The sequence below is a fragment of the Andrographis paniculata genome, unplaced genomic scaffold, assembly GCF_009805555.1.
Source record: "Andrographis paniculata isolate CXL003 unplaced genomic scaffold, ASM980555v1 Contig66END, whole genome shotgun sequence".
NCBI lineage: Eukaryota > Viridiplantae > Streptophyta > Magnoliopsida > Lamiales > Acanthaceae > Andrographis > Andrographis paniculata.
This window is the reverse complement of record NW_026137602.1, coordinates 2,510,726-2,525,113: the sequence shown is the minus strand read 5'-3', so window position 1 is coordinate 2,525,113 and position 14,388 is coordinate 2,510,726. Positions and strand designations below refer to the sequence as shown.

General features: G+C 33.4%; 2 protein-coding genes across 2 annotated transcripts; one reads left to right on the top strand and one right to left on the bottom strand.

Moving 5' to 3' along the window:
• Positions 1 to 535: 535 nt before the first annotated feature.
• On the bottom strand, positions 536 to 3,882 carry LOC127262735 (uncharacterized). The gene is made up of 6 exons (XM_051291539.1): positions 3,659 to 3,882; positions 2,343 to 2,388; positions 2,039 to 2,156; positions 1,862 to 1,932; positions 920 to 1,020; positions 536 to 795 (listed from the first exon to the last, which is right to left on the bottom strand). Exons 1-6 carry the CDS (start codon positions 3,794 to 3,796, stop codon positions 757 to 759), a joined length of 513 nt encoding a protein of 170 aa, XP_051147496.1. The 5' UTR covers positions 3,797 to 3,882; the 3' UTR covers positions 536 to 756.
• Positions 3,883 to 10,573: 6,691 nt separating this feature from the next.
• On the top strand, positions 10,574 to 13,839 carry LOC127262726 (SNF1-related protein kinase regulatory subunit gamma-1-like). Its single transcript, XM_051291520.1, has 6 exons — positions 10,574 to 10,953; positions 11,437 to 11,609; positions 12,328 to 12,555; positions 12,658 to 12,933; positions 13,019 to 13,182; positions 13,259 to 13,839. The coding sequence occupies exons 1-6, from the start codon at positions 10,782 to 10,784 to the stop codon at positions 13,554 to 13,556; spliced, it is 1,311 nt and encodes a 436-aa protein (XP_051147477.1). The 5' UTR covers positions 10,574 to 10,781; the 3' UTR covers positions 13,557 to 13,839.
• Positions 13,840 to 14,388: the final 549 nt, after the last annotated feature.

Here is a 14,388-nt window from a genome sequence, read left to right as displayed (position 1 = left end):
CCCCTAAGTATATTATGATGATTACGTAAAAACACTGTTTAGTAAGGGTGTGTTTGTTCGGGGGATCGAATTTTAAAACCACTATTCATTCTATTTTTTCCCCCAAAACATATCAAATCAAACACCTAATTTTTATTTTTTATATTATACCAAAAATCAATTTTACATTCAAAACATCCCATCAACCTTAATTGAAACACGGTTTAAACACATATACAAATCAAAACACACCATAGAATCACAGCAATCACAAAGAACATCAGCTTCGGTTCGAGTACTGACTTATTTGATCCAATCAACATATATAATTAAAACAGACAACATACTATTTTTAACACAATAAATATATTTATAGAGCAAAGTACAGATATAAAACTCCACGACACCAAAACCCGCCTTAGTCATGTGTGCCGATTGAGTCAAATCACGACCAACCAACACTGAAACCACCGCCCGCACTATTCAACAAATTTTACTATAATATATGAATTGCCATTTTTTATGCATAATTAGAGAGAGAGAGAGAGAGAGGGTATTAAAGCCAACAAGAAAAGAAAAAAGTTTCACTAAAAAACCAATGGCAATCTATCAAAGCCACTCTTAAGAACACACAAAAAAGTTGCACCAAAATATTAATCAATGTAAGTCAAGTCAAGTCAAGTAGAGATTCAAATTATAAAAAAGGTAATCTTACAGCTGATTTGCTCCAAGAAATGTTTGCCCAAATGGACTCTTCTTCACAACTCTCTCTCTTTATCATCCACTCGCGCCTCTCAATCGAGCAATCAGTTCATCCTGACAATGGAAATCACAACATATGCATTAATCTTGTGTAGTTGAACAGAGCGATTCATAAATCACAAATTCACAACTAAGTAGGGATTTGAAAAAAATTTAGAAAATTGGCTGTGGAACTTGCCTTTCTTCCCCTCACCGAGAGGCCTCTCTCCTTAAGAAGAGCTCGGAGCCTATCTACTGTCAAGTTCTGCAGATCTCTGTCGGGGGCTATTGATGATCCTCCTGAATTACCAAATAAAAGATTAGTAATAGCCTAAAGTGACAGGGATAAGAGTGCCGGTTTTCAACTGATCGACTATACAGTGTACTACAAACCCGAGCAGCAAAAAGAGTTAAGAACATGTCAAACGGTTGACTGGTTTTTATTTGCTTATCACAGAAGTATCATGTTACATAACATAAAATTCGGGTTTTACCTCGAATAAAAGTGTATAAATAGGTTCAAGAAATTCAATTAGAGCATTCCAGGCACACCAACTAACTAAGGGTGTGTTTTTTTTGGAGGATTTTAACCGAATTTTACTATTCACCAAAAGTTAAATCCCCAAAAATATCAAACTGAACACCTATTTTTTATTTTCAATATTATACTAAAAATCAATTTTATATTCAAAATATCACATCAACACTTGTTTATATCACGTCATACCATTATTCAAATTTAAAATTTAAACCCCCAAACAAACACATCCTAAGTGTGCATAAGTATTGAGAGACAGGTGAATCTTTCCTTAAAATTGAGGAATGCATTGGACTTCCAAAGAAAATTTAGCTTCGAATTAATAAGTGTAAAAAACTATGACATGCTCAAGAAACTATTTGTTCTATTTTATAACATGCAAGGATTCTCTCCATTGGAATCAAGCTTCGACAGCCAAACACTCCCCAGGTGAAATCCATTTATGGATGCTTCTATGTTCTAACCGTGCGAAAAGAAATGCATTAACAAAGTGACAAATAACAGGGACAAGTTTCACATGGAAAGTGTATAAACTGATAATACATAAAAGCAAGAAAGTATTACATTACCAAGTTAAGAAACAGAAAAAGGCGAATATCTCACCTTGAGAAGTACCATGATTAGTGCTAGACATAGCCTTCTTTCCTGCTTTTTCCAACGATTTTTCAGAAGCCCTGAGAGCAGTTAATGCAATATAAAATTAGAGGATAGCGAAATAACCACAAGCCATTGAGAAGTAATATCAACTGGGCCGTGGGCACTAGTCCACAGTTCAATTACCGTTTCCTAGAGCCTTGGTTGCTTTTTCCATCCTTTGAATTACAGCTGCCATTTTGATTCTTAAGCATAAGGGACCTAATCAAGATATTTGTTTGATTTGTTTTTATAATCTGGTCGTCTGTGTCAACAAAATCAAGATCAGATATCCCATTAAATAGAGCACTAAGAAATGGAAGTACTATCAGAAAATTAGAACTACAAAAGAAAAACGTATCCTGGAAGATCTTATTTTCAAGTGGATACAGCATTTATTTGCAGATCACAGATGAGGAAGAATTGAACATGCAGAAACTGAGAAACGAACCTGATGGTGATGTATCATGGTCGCAGATATAAACTCGCATTCCACCCTGCATAATTGGAATTGGAATGACAAATAATGACGATGAGTAAAAGTAAAAGGATGAGATACAGAGGAAAATTACGCCTAGCTTATGCACACCTCTTTTCCACTCATACATGCATTCATAGGGTGTGTTTGTTTGGGGGTTTGGATTTTGAGTTGGGATTTGAATAGTAAAAATTTTGAATTTGAATAGCTGTATAATGTGATATAAATAGGTGTTGATGTGATGTTTTGAATGTAAATTGATTTTTAGTATAATATAAAAAATAAAAATAGGTGTTTGATTTGATATTTTGGGGGGGAGAGGGGGGGGGGGAATAGGATGAATAGTGAAATATAATCCAATCCCCCAAACAAACACACCCATAATGTACAGACAAGGATTTCAAGTATAGCTGTTCTGGCCAAAGACTAGATGGACAATTCCTTCTATTTATCATAATTCATTTTTTGAGCAAGCATTTTAGCATCTTGTTCCACAAATGAGCTTATTTTACATAACAATTTATGTCAGCCTTACAAGTGGTATAGAAACGACAACATAAAAAGCAAAAGGTAAGCATATAGCGCGTAAACTAAATGGAAACCAGCAGGTGTTATCTACTCTAAAATCCCCTTACTAGATGAAAATATTACAAAAAGCAAGAAAATAGCCACTCGTACCGAGGTCCAAAAACAAGAAAGTGGCTAATTGTGGGTCACATTTAATACTGAAAAACAAAATCGGTTAGGAGTCACAAATACAATGTTGCCACAATGTCAGTTCAAACAAATTCGAAAAGCAATTTGGGATTTAAAGTTTATTGAAAGATTAGAGCATACAATTTAACATAACATCTCATCCAAAGCAGATTATTCAAAACCTTCATCTTTTCAGGCTTCTTAGCCAGGTTAGATTTATCTATATATATATAGATAGATAGATATGAATAAGAGCATCTTCACAGAATCTAAACAATAATCACAGCTAATCAAGTTGATTTCAGGAGGCAAAGCCCTCAGTTTCAATTTGATTTTTTCTATAGCATCATCAAATGAATCCGCCTAATTCGATTGACGACATAAACAGATGAGGAGGTATTGAAATCAACGAAACCCTAATTTACCATTCCTAATTACCGTGACTACATTGTGAAATCAGTAGCTATAACTTTACAAGGCAGTTGCATTTGCATACAATAAATAAATAAATAAAAAGAAACAACTGAGAAAGAACAAGGAAAGGGATGAATTGGAAAGAGGGAACTAGGGTTAGGAGAATGAAGAATACGAACCGGGTTGGTGGAGATGACGGCGGAGGAGAGGAGGCCTCGAGTGGGGAGGTTGGCAAGGAACTTGGAGGCTCCGCCGGTAGAGGCTGCCGTCGAGTTGGTAGCGTCGAACGGCGGAGACGCGGAGGAGCCGCCTTCCATAGCCCGCCTTTTTGGTCGCGCTCTCACTTATTGCTAAATAAAAGGTATGTATGTATGTATATGTATTTCTCTCCCACCTCAAAACTCAGAAGTATAGCTGATAGATTTGCATTATAAGTAATTGATAAATAAACAGATTATTTGCGAAACAATACACATTTGGGCGAAATTTAATCAGCCCAATCCAATTAAGTTTAGCTTTTGTTTGTTTTTTGAGATAATTTTTAAAATAAATATATATGATATATTGATATTTTTTGAAAAATATATATATTTATTTTTTTATTATTTTTTAAAAAAATATCTCCACGTGCTCCTCCGTTCTACTTTAAAGCGGTATTTTGAGATTTTATAATAAATTAAAATATAAAAATATTTTATTTATCTGTGAAAGTGTGTAAGAAGTTTTTTTATTTTTATATATAAAGTAATTATACATGTAATTTAATATAGGTAAAAGGTAATGTATTTTGGTATTAAATGTATAATTATTTTTAATAAAATAGTAAATAAATATTTTGGAGTGAGCAAAAAAAATAGTAAAAAATATATATTTTTTTTAAATTATGGGTTGTATTAACTTTATATTTTTTGGATAAATATATACTCCTTTATCCTACTTAATTTGTCAATTATTTTTATTTTTGTCTGTCTCACATAATTTGTCATTTTATATTTTGGAAAAATAATTATACACTTTAATTATATTTTAAAACTCATAATTTATAAGTTCTTTTATTTAAATTAAATTATTTAGTCATCTTAATCTTAAAATATAATTATTTTTGTTAAATTATAATTATTTTTACTAATATATTTCTTAATTACGTACTAATTACACTATACATAAATCATAATTGTTTTCACAAATATATTTATTAATTGTTTAGTAATTACACCATACATAAAACTCTCTGTCTAAGTTAAAATCGACAAATTAGATGAGACAGAGATAATATTTTTTTTATATCAACCATGAGGATCGTGCTAATAAAATAAAAAAAAATGTTGGATATAGGTCCAAAAGCATTTGAATATGAAGGAGGCTCGAAGACAAAAGCAGAACCAGAGCTCCCAGGCCACGGAGCTGTCCAATGGGAACTTCATGCCATAGAGCCAAAGACTGCTGCTTCCATAGAGTTGAAAGCAACAACCTCTATTGAACTGTTATGCCTCCACAAACCAAATGATTGTTGTCTCCACAAGGCCGAAAGCAGCGGTCTCTATGCACCCTAGGCAGCAATCTCCATTAACCTTAGGACAATAACTTTTTGGACTATGGCGCTTCTATCATGCAACAATCCTTTAAGGTCAAAAATTGCTGGCTCCATTGGGTTGAAACAACTGTCTCCATTGGATTGCGGTGTTTTCACAAGACAGAAAACAACAGTTTCCACATATTATGGAGATAACTACCTCCATTGACCATGAATTAATAATTTCGTACTAAACATCAGTGGAAGGCCTATGCACATTCATATTTTATTCAAAAAGCTCCATGGAACAAACCAACAAGAGGAAAACCGAAGACTCCATGCGACTCAAGGCTATTTGGAACAAAACCCCGTAAACCAGCTAGAGATGAAATGAAGGCAATTCAGGGTAAGTTGCAAAATGAGTAGAGAGCCGGGTCAGAAGTAATGGCGGCGGTTCAAAGCGAATTCAACGGTTGGAAGCTGATGAAGGGAGGTTACCAGGCGGTTGGAGGTAGTGGAAGAAATATTGAAACTACCCTTTTAATAGAAAATGTAGTTATTTGATATTAGGATAAATATAATGAAAAGAATACACACGAGAAAGAACTCACATATCCTCTACAAGTCTTTATCATTTTATTAGGTTATCAATTTTAGGAGATTATCTTAATTTCTTGCTAATTTATGTTTCCAACATGTTTTTATCGGCTTTCTAGTAGATTTATCCAAGTTTTAGTAAATATTAGTTTAAATCCATCGAAATTGGTCGTTTAGGCTCGAAACCTCATTTAGGCTCGAAGCCGTGCAGGCTCCACCGAAGGAGCCGCCTCCAATCCGACGACGGACAGACTCTTTGGTGTACTTGTAGAACCCACACCGACGGAATTGATGAACGATTTTGAAGCCTCTAAATTTTAGGTTCCAACAATAGTATATTAATATAAATATATAATACAATTTGTTGACTTATTCTATTAAAATATATATTATATTTTTTAATAAAAGTTATGGAGAATCATGTTACCAAAAATTTGTATGAACAAATTTTATATATATTTATAATTAATATCCAATATAATACTCCTTCCGTCCCTCTACAGATGATACTTTTTTTCTTTTTTGTGCATCTTACAAAAGATATATCTTTATTGTAGACAAAAAATTGTGTTATTTTTAATAAACACAAAAATTTGTACAAATTATATTTAATTTGGATTTAAAGTGGGTCGTATTCTCTAAATGAGTAATTTGATTATCTTTTCGGGTCGATTTGTTTTCCAACTTGGTTTTCGATGGCTTCTTTAATCCGAAGAGATTTGGTCTTCGGTTTGACTTTGCCAAACTTTGGAGAGCTTTGGTCTCCATGCGGGCGATTTGATCGTCGGCTTTGGATTTGATGTTCTCTTTGGATGATCCGCGGCTTTGATCTTTGATTTGGCTTTGCCGCCTTTTGGAGAGCTTTGATCTTCGTGTAGGCAATTTGATCATTAGCTTTGGATTTGATGTCTTCCTTAGACGATCCGCGATTTTGATCTTTGATTTGACTTTTCTGTCTTTTGGAGGGCTTTAGTCTCTGTGTAGGCGATTCGATCATCGGTTTTGGATTTGATGTCTTCTTTAGACGATCTGAGGCTTTGATCTTTGCTTTGTCATTGCCGCCTTTTGGAGAGCTTTGGTCTTCGTACGAACAATTTGATCATCAGCTTTGGATCTGATGTCTTCTTTGGACAGTCCGTGGCTTTGATCTTTGGTTTGTCTTTTCTGCCTTTTGGAGAGCTTCGGTCTCCGTATGGGCAATTTGATCATTGACTTTGAATTTGATGTATTCTTTGGACGATCCGCGGCGTTGATCTTTGACTTGTCTTTTTCGCCTTTTGTAGAGCTTCAGTCTCCGTGTGGACGATTTGACCGTCGGCTTTGGATTTGGTGTCTTCTTTGGACGATCTGCGGCTTTGATCTTTTAGGAGGTAGATTTGGTGCTCTATAACGCTTTTGGTGGCATGTCCCTTTGACTTTTGGATCGAAGAGGGCCGAGTTGATGCTTTGGTGAAGAACGAGATGAACACCTCGAAACTTTGGGATAAACTTTGGATGCTCTTCCTTGGCTTTGATGGATTCTTCAACGGCTTTGGAGCTTTGATCCTTGAAGAGGTGGATTTGGTGCTCCGTAACACTTTTGGCAGCGTGTCCTTTTGACTTTTGGATCGAAGATGGTCTAGTTGATGTTTTGTTGAAGAACACGATGGGCATCTTGAAGTTTTGAGAGGAACTTTGGAGACCTTCCCTTGGCTTTGACGAATTCCTCAACGGCTTTGGGAGCTTTGATCCTTCCTCCGGCTTTGGCATATGACGAAGAACGTTAACTCCATCGATTCGTCAACCAATATTGGATCATTTGTCCAAATCAGTGACTTTCGATGAAGAACGCTTCGAAGGACACGAAGAACATGAAGAACAATACAGAGAGAGTCTAGAGACTTACCCCTTTGCTTGAATCCTCGATGTAACTTCGGTGTTATTATCAAATTCTCTTTATTATGGATATTTTTAGTATTTTCAAGGTAAAAAATCAATTTTGGTCTCAATATAATTAAAAGTTATCAATTTTGGTCCCAATATAAAAAATTTCATCAATTTTAGTCACATTATAAACAATTTCAATCAATTTTGGTCCCACTGTTAAAAAACTAACGAAAATCGCCGACGTGAACGTAATGGAGTTGACGTGATAGCTGACCTGGAAAGTACACGGCCATGTACGATTGTACACGACCATGTTGTCATACGAGTCACAAGGCCATGTAGATTTCAATGTACAATTATACATGATCATGTCATTACGCGACCATATATAATTCTACACGGCCGTGTACCTTTCTGTTGTGGTCTAAAATTTTATGTTTTATGTTTTATTGTTTTTTAAAAAAAATATTTTGAATTTAGAATAGTTGATATAATTAAAATTAAAAAATCAATAGTAATTCTAATATAATTAAAATGTATCGATTTTAATTCAAATATAAAAATTTATAAAAATATATTCTTTTTGAAAGATTTTGTCTATTTATCAAAATTCTTTCTCGTGTAAACATCCAATTACACAACTATTTTTTATTTTCTTTATATTATATTAAAATTTTATTTTATATTTTAATACAATGTCAACGTAGATATACTCTCTCCGTCCCAAAATAATAGGGACATTTGAGATGGATACAAGAATTAATGAATAATAGTATTATATTAATAGCGGGTATAAAAGTATTTTTAAAAGACTAAAATACTCCTACATTATGTAATTATTGTGAAAAAAGAATGGACAATTTTGTAAAAAGGTGAAAAGTTAGTTACCAATATATAGAAATGAGACTATTGTTTTGGGACAAACAAAAAAGTAAAATAGGACTATTGTTTTGGAATAGAGGAAGTATATGACTGTATTGAAATATAAAATTATTTTTAATACTATAATATACAAAAATAAAAAATAGTAGTGTAATTGAATGTTTTTTAAGAATTTTTTTTTTTTTTGGTAAATAATAGAATTTTAGACAAAATCTTCCAAAAGAACATACTCGATAAGTTTTTATATTTGAACTAAAATTGATACATTTTAATTATATTATGATTACTATTGATTTGTTCTATTTTAAATATATCAATTGTTCTAAATTCAATTTTTTTTTTAAAAAAAAAGTATACATAGAAAAATAAAATAAAATTTTAGACCAAAACAGAAAGGCACGTAGCCGTGTATAATTATACATGGTCGTGTATTTTCCAGATCAACTATCACTTCAGCTCCGTTACATATACGTCAGCAATTTCCGTTAGTTTTTTAACGGTGAAACAAAAATTGATTGCAATTGTTTTTTATGAGACTAAAATTGATTTGAGTTTTTTTTTTATATATATTAGGACCAGAATTGATAAATTTTAGTTATATGGTGACTAAAATTATTTTTTTTTCTATTTTTAATGTAATTGAAAATAAATATTTTTGAGTAATAATAGTCAATATTATTCCATACACACATTTCCTAATAGAAATACTTTTTCTTCACATAAAAAAAAAAATATAATTTATATTTTGGACATAAACTTTTTAATATTATGTTACATTGGTTGTAACAAAAAATTAATAAAATACTTCTATAGGTATTGTATAATATAAAAATAATGACATTTGCATAATATATTCTAAGTTATAAGAATATTTACTATGTCAAGTAGATAATACAATTAATAAATTAAAAAATAATACTCTTGTGTTAATGACATAATTAGAAAATGATGTATTTCCTATGGGACATAGGGAGTACATTAATTTCTTTATTTTCGTAAAATATACTATTAAAATATTATTTAAACTAAAATTCAAATAAAAAATTTATACGAAAATCAAAACCAAACACACAAAAAAATTGGTTTGAATAATTGTTTAAAATAAAACAATAGCTCCGTTCACTCAATATTTTTGTATGAAATGATTTTTAGTATGTTATATAATAACCATGCCAAAAATATAAAATATACTATTTTAGTTGAATATTTAATTTTTTAATTTTTGTAATGATTTTTTTTTTTTTTTTTACTTTTGTATAAAATATTATGTTTTTTCATTATTTTTTTTGCAATCGTAATTAAAAAATGGTACAGAAAAAGCTATTATATGTTTGTTTGGTTTTGATTCCAGTAATATTAGGTTTTGATATTAATTTTGATTTAAATAGTATTTTTATATAATATTAAAAAAATAATATATAATTTTTTTTTATCAGTGTGGTGAAAATTGAATAGTATTAATTTGTGATCGAAATAAACACACTTAATATAGTTTTATAAAAATTACATATAAAAATTAAATATTTTTTTAATTTTAAATAAAATATTATTCTCTCTCCGTCCCACCTACTATATCTATATTATATTGCTGTTTTTATCTATTCCACATCTCATGTCACTTTTATATTTCACAAATAATTACAAACTTCAATCTCATTAAGAAATTTTTTAATTTAGAATTTTTTAAAATTTTAATTAAACTAATTAATTATTTTAATATTAATTTATAATTATTTATATTAGATGAGGACTCAGATATCTAACGTGAGACAGAAGGATAATATTATTCAGTCTACACAATTTTGCTAAGCATATCTATAATACCTTTTTTTTTTTATAAAATATTATATTAAATATTATTTAAAAAATTCTAATCAAAATTATTTTCAAATCAATTTAAAAAAATCAAAAACTTAAAATTCCGAGATAAACATGGCTAGAATTTAATTTTTACTGTCTTCGTTCCACATATCATGTCACGTTGCATTTTTGTCTGTCCTATATGTCATGTCATTTTTTTTTTAAAAATAATTATTTTTTTAAAAATTTTAATTAAACTAATTAATTCTCTTAATTTTAATTTATAATTATTTATATTATAAAATAATTATTTTTATTAATATATTTTTAATTATCTACTAATTACATATTTCTTGAAATACTTTGTAGGCGGTACGTGGGACGAGGGAAGGAGTATTAAGTAAGAATAAATTGGGAAGATCGAAGTCGCATGTAGCGCGTGGGAAGCGCGTGGGGTGGAGATGCCGAGCTTCAAGGTCGAGAATCGGATGGATACGCACCGACAGCGCTCCGAATTTGTCGTCGTCGTCATCCATCTCTATCTCAATGGCCTCGCGTTGCAACTGCAGCCTGGCTAATCAATTAATTAGTTAATCGAATTGATTTTCTACCTCTGAGGAATTCGGAGTTTTTCGGAAAGAGAAATGGCCGCGGAAGGACAGACTCGAACGCCGACGAGCCCAGAGGCGAAGCTGGGAATGCAGGTGGAGGATCTATGGGATGTGCAGGAGCCGCAGCTCAGCCCTACCGAGAAGCTCAATGCTTGTTTCGAGAGCATTCCTGTTTCAGCTTTCCCTCCCGCTCCGGCGGACCAGAGTACGTCGGATTTAATTATTCGCTCTGATAATTTCATTTCTGAGAGAAATTTGTTTACGAATTACAGAAAGTAGATTTGATTTGTTGTTGCTATCAGCCTATCAGTGATGGGTGGATGGATGGATTGATTGATGGATTTCATAGGCAATTTCTTAAGAAATCGTATGATTGATGAAGATGCAAGGCATTACGTTAGGGATTGAATACATTTTTGGCAACTGTACAATCTGTTATGCATACGGTACATATTAATTAGGTCATCTGTTCTAGATTCAATCTGTATAGGCAATCAATCTCATTGAAGAACTCCTTCGTATCCTTGACAAAGACTGTAAATATTTTTCTAATTCATATCAGTTTGAATCAACACAAGATTGTTTTGCAAGCATTGTATTCAATTCCAGATTCATCTTACAAATTTACAATCCTCCATTAGTATTCAGTTGTGTTCTGTTGGTTCTATTGGTTCCTTATCCCCTGCAGTTGTTGAGATAAGATCGGACACAAATTTAGCAGAAGCCGTCAAGTTACTTGCACGGCACAGAGTACTCAGTGCTCCAGTGGTAGATGTCAATGCTCCGGAAGATTCCGGTTGGATGGACAGATACTTAGGCGTTGTCGAATTCGCTGGGATCGTTGTCTGGATTTTGCATCAGGTATTATCTGAATCCCTTTTCTTGCTTATAACTCTGCACAAATTGTTTCTCCTTGATTTTGAAAAATGGCAGCTGGATATATTCAGTTTCACCTCTGTAAGTTCATCTGCATTGTATAGTTTGAAAACAGATCAGCTATATGATTCGATCTCAATAGGAAAGAATTGACGCAAACATGACTGGGAATCTTGTTTTGTAGATTCTCAAAATTTGGATATATGCAGTTTTACCTCTGTAATTTCATCTGCATTGTATAGTTTGAAAAAAGATCGGCATATGATTCGATTTCAATAGGAAAGAATTGATGCAAACCTGACTGGAAATCTTGTTTTATAGATTCTCAAAATTTGGATATATGCATCTGCATCGTGTAAATTGACAATACATTGGTTATGCTTCGATCTAAAAAGTAATGGATTGATGCAAACATGATTGGAAATCTTGGTTTTTTCAGATTCTCAATAGTTAGAAGGCTTCCAATTTTTCTTGCATACTTTTTCCCCCGAGATGATGATGATCGATGATCGATGATCGATAATTGATAGCTATTACATTAAATAAGGCAAATTGTTCTATCTGTTCTTCTGTGTATCTATATAATCCATAATTGATAGCTATTACATTCAATAAGACAAATTGTTCTATCTGTTCTTCTGTGTATCTATATGATATATGGTGCAAATAAATGAAGCTAATGGTTGGGTATCAATCATTGCAGTCTGAAAAGATGGAAGGGCAGTCGCAGGGCGACGCATGGTCGTTCATCGATGCATCCACGACGGGCTCGGACTCGGGCTCTGAGGGCGACATAGGAGCTGCAGTTGCAGCAGCAGCCAGTGGGATCACATCCCCGAGGTTCAAAAGTACGAATCCCGACTCTCCAACAGCATCCTGTGGAGAATTTTTCAAGACTCTAACATCCTCCGACGTGTACAAGAACACAATGGTTGTCGTTCTTCTCTTTCATATCATCATTCTTATGATATAAACAGATTTCTCGATGATCTAAGCTAATCCCACATCCATTTTTCGAAAAAAAAAAAACCAGGTCGGAGACATCTCAGGATCGTTCCGATGGGCTCCATTCCTTGCGCTGCAGAAAGCCAACTCCTTTCTAACAATGCTGCTGCTGCTGTCGAAATACAGGATGAAAAGCATCCCGGTCGTCGACATGGGCGAAGCCAAGATCGACAATATCGTCACACAAAGCGCGGTTATTCACATGCTCAAAGAATGCGCTGGCCTCCATTGGTTCGAAACCTTAGGTTCGAAAAAGCTATCCGAATTAGACCTTCCATTAATGAAATCTCAGCACATGGTAAAGGTACACGAACAGGGCACCTTCCCCCGATCGAAATCAAAACCTTTTCCCCATTCGAATCGCGTAAAAAATCCGTGTCTTTATGCAGGTTTACGAGGATGATCCCGTGCTGCAGGCGTTCAAACTAATGGGAGAAAAGGGCGTTGGAGGCTTACCCGTAGTTTCAAACGACGGCAACAAGGCAGTCGGGAATATAAGTCTCCGAGACATTCAGTTCCTTCTCATAGCATCCGAGATCTACAAGGACTACAGGTCATTCGACGAACTCCAATCCTTAGAACGATTTGCCACGCTAAACCATTTTGAGAATATCGTTTCTTGCGCGCAGATCCATGACAGCAAAGGAGTTTTTGACGGTGGTGAGACGGTACGCCGACGAGCATCTGAAGAAGCTGCAGGCGCCAAGCAGCATGGTGACGTGCCGGCGGGGGGATACGCTGATCGAAGTGATTAGGAAGCTGGATTCGCAGACGATCCACCGTATATACGTGGTGGATGACGGCGGGAACCTGGAGGGTGTCGTGACGGTGCGGGACATAATATCGAGGCTCGTCCACGAGCCTCGCGGGTACTTCGGAGACTTTTTCGACGGGGTCTTGCCGCAGCCACACAGCCGGAGAGTGTGAACAGGTTGGTGCAATGTTGTTCTTGTTCTTCCATGAATCTATTATCTCTATGATCATCTTAATAATTTGAACTTAGTTTTGAAAGTTTAGGGAGTTAGTATTGAGTTTGATTTAGTTTTATGGCTGGTTTTTGTTTAGTTTTTGTAGCTGAAAATGATGGTATGGTGAATTGTTCTTTTGTTGTTTTTGTGTAATTTTGGTAGGGTTCTTGACAAAATTGCATTCTTTTTCTGGTGTAGGAATATAATAGATATTGCATGGTTATGTAATTTGATTGTTTGTTGATGAGATTATGTTAGTTTGCCCCGAAATCAAGTAACACACACAACAACAATAACTTAGGTTGTGTTATTTCGTGAGTTTTACAACGTATTTTTACTATTCAGATTCTTTTTTTCTCCAAAAATATTACATCCAACAATTATTTTATTTTATTTTTATATTATACTATAAATTTATTTTACATTCAAAACATCACATTAACCTCTATTTATATCACATCAAACAACTATTAAGTTTAATTTTTTACTGCAAACACACCCTTAGATTTGCAATCAAACTGTAAAAAAAACTCACGCGAGACAAATTGATTATTCGCTCTCAGATAGGCTGGGAATACACATAATACACATACTGACGAAGACAAGTACATAAAGTATAAAATAATTTATTAATCCAATTCGGTCATCAACGATCTACCTCTGGGGTTCCAACTCAGACAAAATTTACTATCAAAATCATTAAAACACAAAAATATATAGATACAAACGATTTACACACTCAAGAAATCACCACCACCATTTGTTGATTTTCCCTCAACTCAAAACATATC

What these genes read in the sequence shown, in the direction of transcription:
- LOC127262735 (XM_051291539.1), bottom strand. Translation starts at nt 3,796, where the DNA reads ATGGAAGGCGGCTCCTCCGCGTCTCCGCCGTTCGACGCTACCAACTCG. An exon ending in CCGTCATCTCCACCAACCCG is followed by an intron (nt 2,389 to 3,658) that starts GTTCGTATTCTT and finishes CCAATTATGCAG; the next exon opens with GGTGGAATGCGAGTTTATAT. An exon ending in TAATCATGGTACTTCTCAAG is followed by an intron (nt 1,021 to 1,861) that starts GTGAGATATTCG and finishes TTGGTAATTCAG; the next exon opens with GAGGATCATCAATAGCCCCC.
- LOC127262726 (XM_051291520.1), top strand. Translation starts at nt 10,782, where the DNA reads ATGGCCGCGGAAGGACAGACTCGAACGCCGACGAGCCCAGAGGCGAAG. An exon ending in TCCCGCTCCGGCGGACCAGA is followed by an intron (nt 10,954 to 11,436) that starts GTACGTCGGATT and finishes TATCCCCTGCAG; the next exon opens with TTGTTGAGATAAGATCGGAC. An exon ending in GAGATCTACAAGGACTACAG is followed by an intron (nt 13,183 to 13,258) that starts GTCATTCGACGA and finishes TCTTGCGCGCAG; the next exon opens with ATCCATGACAGCAAAGGAGT.